Below are 11,680 nucleotides of genomic sequence, written 5' to 3'. Positions count from 1 at the left end.
GCAACCAGGTCTTGACAAGGTGATGGGATACCTGTATGAAGACCGAGGGGAGGGGGAGTGGAATTGAGGGAAGAAAAAGGATGCAGCTGCTTTAAACTCCATCACTAAGGCTTCTTTCACCCACGAGGGAAAGCCATACCATAAAGACGTCAGGAAAAGCATGGGTGGGCTTAAGGGACAAAGGTGTCCATCCCTAAGATTCTGGAAAGAGTACAGAGAAGATCAACAAGGGTGATTAGGGGACTGGAGAACGGTTGCAGGAATTGGGTATGTCTAGTGAAAAGAAGGACGAGGGGTGATGTGATACCAGTGTTCCAATATCTCAGGGGTTGCCACAAAGAAGAGTCAGTCAAGCTATTCTCCAAATTATCTGGGCTCAGTTGTAGTCATAAATCAAGGACTACCTGTATTGCATGCATGGCATGTGTTTATTTACATTTGATTTCTAATTTCCAATTAAGCTCACACAGGTCCAGACAGGGACAGCCAAAGAGCCAGATGTTTGCTGGGGGCTGTAAAAATGCCACAGGTCTGTTGCAGAGTCTATTAGCAGGATCTTGAAAGCTTGAAGCTTCCATTACTCTGTTGAAGAACAGAAATCAAAGTGCTGCTGTTCTGTGTATTTTTTTCCCACACTTCCTCCTTTTCCAGGGCTGAATAATAATTTTCCTCCTCCCATCTTTGTCTCAAGACCAGACCTGAATTCTTCTGCAAAAGGACCGCAGTGGCAAACTGCCCAAGTCCTTCTTGCCTTTAACATGCCTTGTCACAAATTGTCAAATGTCTTTCTACTAATCTGCATCTTCAAAATGGCAATCCCCAAGTCGGTCTCTTGCAGTGAGCAACGAGCGATTTCCCCTTGGTTCAGTTCTTTTATTACTCTTTTGTGTCGTTCTGCTCAATTCGCTTCTCTTGCCTAATTCCAATTTAACTAGGAGAATTTATAAAATTAATTCCAGTATTGAGTGTTCTGTATGGTCTTTTTGCCGCTTAGTTACTCCTATTCAGGAGCAACTTCCAGGGATTCCCTATCCCCATTACTGATGATTGCATGCACATTGATAAAATAATACAGGATACTATGGGGAGAGAGGAGAAGCAAAGTCACTGTGTTTATGCAGACAATTGCAACAAGGTTTTTTTGTGCAGCGAATGTCGCTGCACAATGGGAAAGGAACGCATCGAAAGAACTGATGATCCAACTGATATATCTGAAGGATGTAGACAATAGAAAAACTGCTATTCCAATGCATTGGCCAACATTTAGACGTCTGGCTGGATTGTGGTCATCTATGTTGCTGAACTATAATTCCCAGCATGCCTCCCATTTGGCCCTGCAGGTAGGTGTTGCTGGGACCTGAAGTTCACTGACATTTAGAAGACTACAGATTACCTGCTATGGGGACATAGGGATTGTGGCTGGACTGAAAGTAGTGTCTTGCTTTGGGTTCTTACGTGCATAATTGTAAACGTAAAAGCTGAGGTTCATAGCATGCCATACAGGTCCTCCTCGACTTACAACCACAATGGAGCCCAAAATTTGTGTTGCTAAGTGAAACATTTGTTAAGTGAATTTTCCCCCTTTTACGACCTTTCTTGCTGCAGTTGCTAAGTGAATCACTGCAGTTGTTAAATTAGTAACACTGTTATTAAGGGACTCTGGCTTCCCCATTGACTTTGCTTGTCAGAAGGTCGCAAAAGGCGATCACGTGACCCCAGGACACCGCAACTGTCATAAATATGAGTCAGTTGCCAAGTATCTGAATTTTCATCACATGATCATGGGGACGCTACAACGGTCATAAGTGTGAAAAACAGTCATAAGTCACTTTTCTCAGTGCCGTTGTAACGTCAAACAGTCACTAAATTTATAAGTCGAGGACTACCTATAGCAGTGGTTCTCAACCTTTTTAATGCCGCGACCCCAACCGGTCGTAAGTCGAGGACTAAACCGGTCGTAAGTCGAGGACTAAACCGGTCATAAGTCGAGGACTAAACCGGTTGTAAGTCGAGGACTACCCAACCGGTCGTAAGTCGAGGACTTTCCCTGCCCGGGAGCGCCGCGCATGCGCGGTTCCGCCCCCTGCGCCGGCCGAGGCGTAGCTGGGAAGCGGCAGAGACGGAGCAGGCCGACCATCAGCTGGCCCAGCCCAAGGGAGGTAAGGCACCTGCCGGAAAAGGGGAAAAAATGGCGGACAAAAAAAATGGCGGACAAAAAAAATGGCAGACAGCCTTGCTTGGCGACTCCCATGAAATGGTCGATCGACCCCAAATGGGGTCCCGACCCACAGGTTGAGAACCATTGACCTATAGCATGCTAAGTCAATGAATGGGCCCCCAGAACATGCTGAGTCCCCTTTTAGCCTAGTCTAGGATGCTGCGCTAAATTTAGCTTAATCTCTGCTTGGTGTGAGATCCTGAGCCACAGCATCAAAAATCCTATAGCTGCTCTAACTAATCAACTCCACTGTTCAACTGAACCTGCAGGAGGGAAGATTTTGTTCATCAAATCTACCCTTTTTAAACTGAAACCTGTTCAGTCTTGCCTTGCTTTCTACAGTGTTCTTCTTCTATATCAGACCTTTAAGGATTCCAGAAGACCTATTGTGGATAACTGTATAGACAACGTTGCATTCGGATCTGATAGGGAAGAGGGGTTTGGGAAAATGGTGGTGCGTGACTGTAGCCCTTTCTGTGACTCATTAAAATAGTTGCATCTGCATCCAAAAAGAATTTGAAGCACTGCACAGCCCTACTTTCTTACCTCCACTCCAATTTTTCTTCTGGAGGCTAAACATGCCCAGTTTCTTCAATCTGAGATTTGACTGTCATACCTATAAGCCATCTTCACTGTATTTCTCTCACTCTCTCTGGTCTGTGACTTTTAACTGGGTGAAATGGTGCATCAGAGGGCAAAACATTTTCAACCAAGGTACCTCAAATAGGCTGATTTACAAAATGTGTCAAAAATCTGGGATCCGTGACTCCCATGGAGCTAAACTTTGGCAAATTTTATAAAACATTTTACGACACAAACATTATCATAAAGCATTTTATAACATAATACAGAATGTCACAAAAACATCGCCTCTTTCTCTTGAAAGGAGAAAAAAAAATCAGAATGAAAGAATATTTCGTCCAAAATCAAGCTAGTTAGAATGTACGTTCTTCCGTATACCTAACAGTGTGGTCGGAGAGCCATCCGGCATCACAGTTGTCGTAACCATCCTCAAAGGCCTCCTCAAGATGAGCAGGGGAAGCAATGACCGCCGAGTTCTCCTCGCAGGCCTTCTGCGCCTCTGAGAAAGTCAAAGCGTAGCGGTTGCTAGCCGCACGGTAGTGAAAAACCACACCTAGGTAGGGTTGAAAAGCGAGAAGACAAGGAGATGTGAGTTAGAGGCATACAGAAGGTCATTAACAGGTAGGGCCAGTTTGGTAGGATGGTTAAAGGCATCAGACTAGAATGTCATGGTTCCGAAAGAGGAAACTCTTCAAAGAACTTTGAGGCATTGTTTACCTTAAAGAATCTTTAATCGAGCAGCATAGCTTTGGTAGTACATAGTTGAAGCCAAAATCTGACTTCCCCTCCCTTCAGCACATAGATCAAAGCACAATTCCTTCCTACAACTAACTGTCATAAATCACATTCTCCAATTAGTTTGAAATGCTGGCTTCCCGCTCAGTTTCCTCTTCCGCCATTCTTTATCAGCTCTTGTTACGATATTGTATGTCTAATTCCCATCGAATTCCTCTCCCTCCCCCCAGCATCATCTAACTCTAAGAGTAAAACAACAGAAAGAAAAAGGCTGCATCTCCATCATTGTCAAAGCAAGAACATCCAATGTTAGCAGCGTTGACATCGAAACTGGGAGATGGTGAATTCTAGTCTAGATTTGGAAAATAAATCCTGCTGGGTGAATTTGGACCATGACTCTCAGCTCAACTTCCCAAGAAAACTGCAGAGATTTTCCAGGCAGTTGCCAGGAGTAAAAACAAAACAAAACAAAAAACTTGCTAGAACCAAAGAAACGAAACAAAACAGAGCAGCACTTAATCAATCTTGGCTGACAAAACAGATAGAGGGCGTCTAACTGTTCTTGGCTGATCTCTAAAGCTAAGCAGGGTCAGTCCTGGTTAGTTCTTGGATGGGAGAGCGTCTGGCTGAATGGGAAATAAAACTCTTGGGAAAAGGCTAGGTCAAACCACTTCTGCGCTGCAGTGTTGCTAAGATATTTGCCATGGAGGCAATCACACACCTCAAGGGCATCTTCTCTCCTTTTAATAAAATATTGTGAAATACAACCTTTGACCATCGCTGTCTGAATTCTTTTTGAAGGATCTCTTGCACACTGATTGAGCGTGGCACAACCTTCTCCCCCCTTCTCCCTTTTGTGTCATGTCTCTTACTTAAAGAGCTCCATGACAGAGGTTGTCAAATTATTGAACTTCACAAACCACCATGAAGTCCTTTAATTAGCATATAAGCGAGGCTCAAAGTCTACATGCAATCACAACCAGATTGTTTTCTGTAGTTTTTCATTAATGCACACCCACACACCCCTTTGATATAAAGGCAGGGGAGGAATATGATTAAACCAATAGAAATGAAAAGCTGAGACAGACTTGTTCCTCATGAGGCCCTGTATAAAATTCAGGGGAAGGGGGGGGGGGGAAAGAGAGAGTAAATTATTAATCATTTGGGCCTGCCAACTCCATAAATGTGCAGCTGAAGGGATCGGCATTAAATCATGATCAGTCTGGCCACATCTTTTAAGAGGCAGAAACATTTTTAAAAGACTTTGAATGAATTGAGCTGTGGCTCCTGAAAGCTTCGGCCTTGGGAAAAAAACGTTTAATTGAAACAGTGCGGCCAGATTCCCTCATACACGTAATCCTTGACTTACAACCATCCGTTTAGTGACCGTTCGAAGATACAACGGCACTGACAAAAGTGACCTATGATCGTTTTTCATACTTACAACTGTTGCAGCATCCCCATGGTCAGGGGTAGGCAACCTTGGCTCTTTTATGACTCGTGGACTTCAACTCCCAGAATTCCTGAGGCAGCCATGCTGAGGGGAAAGGGAGAGGTTTCCAAGCTGAGCCATGCTGGCTCAGGAATTCTGGGAGTTGAAGTCCACGAGTCATAAAAGAGCCAAGGTTGCCTACCCCTGACAATGGTCGTGATTAAAATTCGGAGGCTTGGCAACTGGCATGTACTTACGACAGTTGCAGTGTGATCACCTTTTGTGACCTTCTGATAAGCAAAGGCAATGGGAAAGCCAGATTCACTTAATGACTGTTACTAACTTAATAACTGCAGTGATTCACTTAACAACTGTGGCAAGAATTGTGGTAAAATAGAGCAAAACTCACTTAAGAAATGTCTCACTTAGCAACATAAATTTTGGGTTCAATTGTGACCATAAATCGAGGACTACCTGTATATGGCATTAATGCAATGCTTCCCAATTTTCTTCCTTTATTATTCAAAATTGCTTATCAGAAAGTCTTAATCAAACTTCGAGGATCGACTGCAAGGCCTTCCCTTCAGCACCGCTGTAACTTTGACCAGAGGCTGAACGAATGGTTGTAACTCAAGGACTACCTGTATTATAAAAACATTATCACTGAATGACCTTTTATGTCATTTCAACAGATTACTGTTGGTAATTTCATCAATTTTCATCTACGTAGGAATCCTTTGGGGGATTTTTGAATGTATTTTAGTACACATGGCAAAATTAAATCAGTTTAAGTCAATTAAAAACACCTGTTGTGTTTGGGTAATGGGCTCCTGTGTCGTTATCCAAGGAAAAAACAATTTTACTCAATTTTAGGTAATTTACACAGGCATGGGAAGCACTGCATAATAGAATCTTGTCACATCGTCTTTGGTGATTATTTTGCAGTTTTGATCAGTGTTTAGAAGCATGTTTGCTTCCCTTCCATCAGTCACCAAATATTTCTCATATCCTTCTGAGAGACATAAAACAGAGCCCTGCAACTGTCTTCCCCCCCCTCCTTAATATATATATTAAGATAGATAGATAGATAGATATAGATATATGTAGATAGAGATAGATAGATAGATAGATAGATAGATAGATAGAGAGAGAGAGAGAGAGAGAGAGATAGATAGATAGATAGATAGATATAGATATTTTGATATGATATATAGAGATAGAGATAGAGATAGAGATAGAGATAGAGATAGAGATAGAGATTGTGATAGAGATAGAGACAGAGACAGACAGACAGAGACCAGACAGACAGACAGGACAGACAGACAGGCAGACAGACAAAGAGATGTACAGAGCCCTTTTCTTACCTGTGACTTCCAGAGGGACCAAGTCTTGCTCATCATGAATCCCAGTGACAATCTCACAACGATAAAGTCCCGCATCGCTGGCCCGAGCAGACAGAAACAAGAGGGTGGCGTTTTCTCGGTGGTGGGGATATCCGGGCAAGGCGATTCTACCCTCGTAGTTTTTGGAGATCTTCACCACGTTATCCTTGGCTACCAGCACGGAGAGATCTTCCGGCTGTCCGGTGGCAGACTGTACTTTGCTCCACTTGATACGGGGGGGATCAGGCCGTTCACCGGGGTTTGGGGGGATGGAGCCTTGCAAGAGAAACAGGCACGGCAGGGAGACCGGTTCTGCCAGCCCGACCCGCACTGGCTGGTGGCTGACTTTGTTGATATGGATCACTTTACCAGGGTCCTGGGAACCTAGGGCAGAAGATGGCCATGAATTGGAGGAGATACATGCCTAAATCTGAAATGATTTCTTCCTGAAAGACCAACCTCTCAACCTGATTAACACACAGACCTGGCTGTTTTCATACATAGGTAGTCCTTAACTTACGACTGTTCATTTAATGATTGTTCAAAGTTACAATGGCACTGAAAAAAGTGACTTATGACCGGTCCTCAAACTTATGATTGTTACAGGTAATCCTTGACTTACAACCATTCATTTAGTGACCACTGAAAGCTACAACAGCACTGGAAAAAGTGACTTATGACCATTTTTCACACTTATGACCATTGTAGCCCATGGTCACGTGATCAAAATTCAGATGCTTGGTAACTGGCTTGTATTTATGACCATTGCAGTGTCCTGGGCTCATGTGATCTCCTTTTGCGACCTTCTGACCAGCAAAGTCAAAGGGGAAGCCAGATTCACTTTACAACTGTGCTACGACAACTGTATTACAACAATTGGTCGTAAGTCGAGAACTACCTGTACAACATCCTATCAGTCATGTGATCAAAATTTGGGTGCTAGGCAGCAGGCATATATTTATGACAGTTGTAGCATCCTGGGATCACGTGATCACCATTTGCAACTTTCCCAGGGGGCTTCCAACAAGCAAAGTCAATGGGGGAAGGCAGATTTGCTTAACAACGTTGTGATTCACTTAACAATCAGAAAAAGTTGTAAAATCAGGCATGGCTCCCTTAATGATCACATCACTTAGTCTTCAATGTTCTGTTCCCAACTGTGATGGTTAAGTCAAGGACTACCCATAACTTGTTATTCCCTCCACAAATCAACTACTTTTATCAGATTATACAACAGGCTAAGACAATGTGCTGAACCACAGAGGAGATAATACCCCGCTTTTATCTTAGCCTAGCCTGTTGTACGAACCCAGGGAAAAATTTTCTGCCTCAAAATTCTGCTCAGGACCAGGCAGAAGTTTGAACATGATCTTTTTGCACTTTCTGTGGTAGTAGATTTCAACTGGAGTCACTCCTCAGAGTTTAATATATCAGTATTTCTTCTTTCCACCCTAAATTTAGTTAAAGACTTAAAATATGTATAAATCAGATCTCTCAGCCCCCTCCCCTGCCACAGATTATGGGTGCACTTTTTCACAGTGATGAAGAATCTGTTTTCCTCTCTCCAGACTGGGCTAGGCTGAAATCAATCATCACTGCACAGAGGCAGTTATTTGCTCGTCCTTCTGATTGATTTTTCTCTGCAGCCAACTGGACCCAATTATAGCAAAAGGAGGCAAATGGGAAGGAAAGAGGACGGGAAGGGAAACTGCTCCTCTTGGGGACCTAACTGATGGGTTTTGCTGTCTCAGCAATCCCATTGAGTGTAATGAGTAACAATAATTCTAGCCAAGGAGCTACATTCAAAGTCCAGGTTCACTGACGCTAGAAATCAAGCTAAATGAACTTGATCAAGAATAATAAGTACTGTAATCACTTATTTTTCTAGAGAAATTCTACCTATAAAAATAGTGTGGAGCAGTAGTTACAGCAAGGGGTTGCCCCTCCCTCCAGCTAAATTCCCAAAGTTCCCTGAAAGTGATCTCTGGCCAAGGGTGATCAGTCTTTCCCCTTTCCCCCCAGGAATCTGCTGAGCAGAATGAAAAAAGACGAGTCTTTGTTTTAGACCTGCCCAACACTGGCTGAGGCTCCCTCCACCATATGGCCCTGGAGAATTTACCTCCAAGAGATTGTGATCCTCCATTAGGGTTACTAGACATCTGGCAAAAGGAACATAAAATATAAAATAATAGGATTGGAAGGGACCTTGGAGGTATTTTGTTGAATCCCCTGCTCAAACAGAAGATCCTATACCAGTGATGGTGAACCTTTTAGAGACCCAGTGCCCAAATTGTAACCCAAACCCCACTTATTTATCACAGGATGCCGGTTGGCGTGGACGCGGTGGACATGGCAGACTGGGTGGGCGGGGCCAGGGTGGTGGGGGCCAGTTCCTCGCCCTCTCCGGGGCATGGCACACGTGCCCACAGAGAGGGCTCTGAGTGCCGCCTCTGGTTCGCCACCACTGTCCTATACCGTTCTCGGCAAATGGCTGCCCAGTCTCTTCTTGAAAACCTCCAGTGATGGAGCACCCACAACTTCTAGAGGCAAATCATTCCACTAATTAATTGTTCTTCCTGTCAAGAAACATCTCCTTAATTCTTGGTTGGATCTTTCTTTAATGATCTTCTACTCGTTACTTTTCCTCCAGCCCTCAGATCAGTGGTGGGATTCAGCCGGTTCGCACCACTTCGGTAGAACCGATAGCTAATTTTTTGTTGCCCAGGCCCAGAATGGACTTCTGGAAGCAGCATCCACACAGAGAACCGGTTGTTCACATATTTGAATCCCACCATTGCCTCAGATACTTTCGAGAATAGGTCAACCAACCCACCTCTTCTCTGTGACAGCCATTCAAGTACCCCTTTTTGTTCTAATCTCCTCTGTCCAACAGGCATAGCCTTGCAGTCAAACATTGTCCATTTTCTGAGTGTCTTATTTATTTATTTAGTCATTTATATTTATTTGCTTCTTTCTTCCTTTTCCTTGTCCATCAACAGACTCGACAGCCTCGATTTATGTTATTCAGCTGATTTTCTGATTCCAGTAATTGGCTTCAATCCAGCCCTTTCAAATCTATAATCACTGTAATCTGCAGATCACATGACATGTCATACGATTCTTTGGTGAAATTTGAAAAACACTTTGTTGTCAATCCTATATTACCGCTAGCATAGGTTTTTGAAGATAAAGATTTGTTGGAAAAATATGATGCTGATAACCTTTATTGTCATTTTTTTCCTGTGGGCACAATGGCACGCATTAAAAATGAAATTTAGTTGCTTGCTCTCAAAGTGTACACATACATAACACACATTTAAAAACATACTATATACAACATAACCTACACCCTTAAATATAAGTAACATATAAATATTAATCACTGTCCATCTTGAATACATAACGAAAGGAGGAAGCTTGAGAGTTCACAAGATTAATGCTGTATGGAACAAAACTGTGACTGAATCTGGATGTTCTGCTTTGGATACCACGGAGCCCCCTCCTCCCAGAAGGTAACAAGGAAAACAGGTTGTGAAGAAGATGTGTAGTGTCCCAGATAATCTTACGAAACCTGCTCATGCAACACTTCTGTGCTATGTCCTGGATGGAAGGGAGAGAATTGCCAATGATCTTTTCAGCCATCCTCACCACTCTCTGCACCGCCTTCCTGTATGGCGATTGGAAAACCAGTCTTTTTGATGCTGGGAAAAGTAATTTCTTATATATATAGCATGTCTATACATATGTATGTGTACACTTTTGAGAGCAGGCAACAGAACTTCATTTTTAATGTGTGCCAGTGTGCCCACAGTAAAAAAAAAAAAAGACAATAAAAGTTATCTTATCTTTGGATAGTTTGGTCAGGAGAAAGAGAGTTAAATGGCTCTTTCCTAGTCATTCTCAGAGTATAACTTTAATAATGCAAGTAGTTTTTTAAATTTGGCAAGATTCTGTCTATAGGTGAGGAACAATAAAGAGAACTGTTTGGAAGTAACTCTGCGGGTCTTTTCTGGTTTTGGAGCCTGACAACAGTACATCTTTGCCTAAGCATACTTTTTTTTTACAGTTTTTCATTTTTCAAACAGTTAGTATGCCCTCCTTTCTCCATGTCCCTCTTTGCCTGCTCAGATATCTGGTAACCATAACCTTCATCAACAAAAATTAGTGTTCCACAATGGATGTAATCCTAAACTAAGCAAGTTGGTTGGGTTTGTCCAACATGCTAAGCCTCCAACACACATGCATACACACAATCCTAACCAGGTTTAGGATTGCATCTGTGAAGGTCTTTGCAAGTGTTATGAGATGGTGGCCTCTAAGCCAAACCTGTTTTGCAGTGGTGCTATGAGAATGAAGCAAGAAGACAATATACATGGAACCTACTTCCAGCTGAGGTAGTGGATCAATTATTACTAATTGAATTTGGGATAAACACATGTCCATCATCTGACAAAAATGAAATAAATTAAAAAAAATCTTAAAGGACAGACTCGATGGATCGCCAGGTCTTTTTCTGCTGCCACTTTTCTATGTTTCTATGTCATCTTGAGCATCTTGAAATGAAGCATTAGCCACAAGACAGAGGGACCCAGTTGCAAATGAAGTGTTTTTTCAGCACTGTGCAGTGCTTTGGTATCTGTGCAGAAGAGATCCTTCAAAATAGGTAAGAGTGTGAACACAGCACTTGTTGGTTGAGTTTAGAAAAAGACATAGCTGCTTTAATGAGTTGCTTCATTGTTGCTTTAATGACTGCCAAGAGTTGGTGGATGTTGGCAGAATTTAATATATTATATTCTTTTCTGTTTACAACAATGTGAAATCACAGCTGCCAGTTCTTTAGCTGGTATTGGTCTTCATACACATTGATTTCTTCCCCAAAACCTGGCATGTTGCAATGTATTGGCATTGCATAAGAGAAGATTCAAGTAGTGCAGCCTTTTGTGACTGACCAATGGATATATTGTCAATGTGTAGATTTTTTTAAGCGCCATCTAAAATTCTGGGGTACGGCACCATTGTGCCAATAACCACTGTGACCTCCATGTCTGGGTTATTGCATAATCTTTCAATTTTGATTTTCAGATCTTAATACTTTGCGATCTTCTCCAATTCTTCGTCTTCTATCTCCTGGTATTGCCACATCAATTATTCACTTTTTTTTCCTGTTCAACCACAGCTCAAGTCGGGTGTATTATGGACCAAGACTTTATCAGTTTGTATTTGGAAATGCCACAATATTTTAGTTTGCTCATTTTCAACTACTTTTTCAATTGTATGTTCCCACCAGTTTTTCATTACCAACACATGATCATTTTTACAGATGTTCCAGTG

At 42.4% G+C, this 11,680-nt stretch overlaps 1 protein-coding gene across 1 annotated transcript in view; it reads right to left on the bottom strand.

Moving 5' to 3' along the window:
• The window catches only part of NCAN (neurocan), a 79,974-nt gene extending 72,258 nt beyond the window's left edge, over positions 1-7,716 (bottom strand). The window contains 4 exon segments of the mRNA XM_029283095.1: positions 6-31; positions 3,179-3,353; positions 6,332-6,733; positions 7,659-7,716. Coding sequence (XP_029138928.1) covers positions 6-31; positions 3,179-3,353; positions 6,332-6,733; positions 7,659-7,716 — 661 coding nt within the window.
• Between the last annotated feature and the right edge of the window lie 3,964 nt (positions 7,717-11,680).

Source organism: Protobothrops mucrosquamatus, unplaced genomic scaffold, assembly GCF_001527695.2.
Source record: "Protobothrops mucrosquamatus isolate PMUCROS unplaced genomic scaffold, P.Mucros_1.0 scaffold14, whole genome shotgun sequence".
Lineage (NCBI taxonomy): Eukaryota > Metazoa > Chordata > Lepidosauria > Squamata > Viperidae > Protobothrops > Protobothrops mucrosquamatus.
Note: the sequence above shows the minus strand (reverse complement) of the source record. Positions and strands in the feature narration are given on the sequence as shown.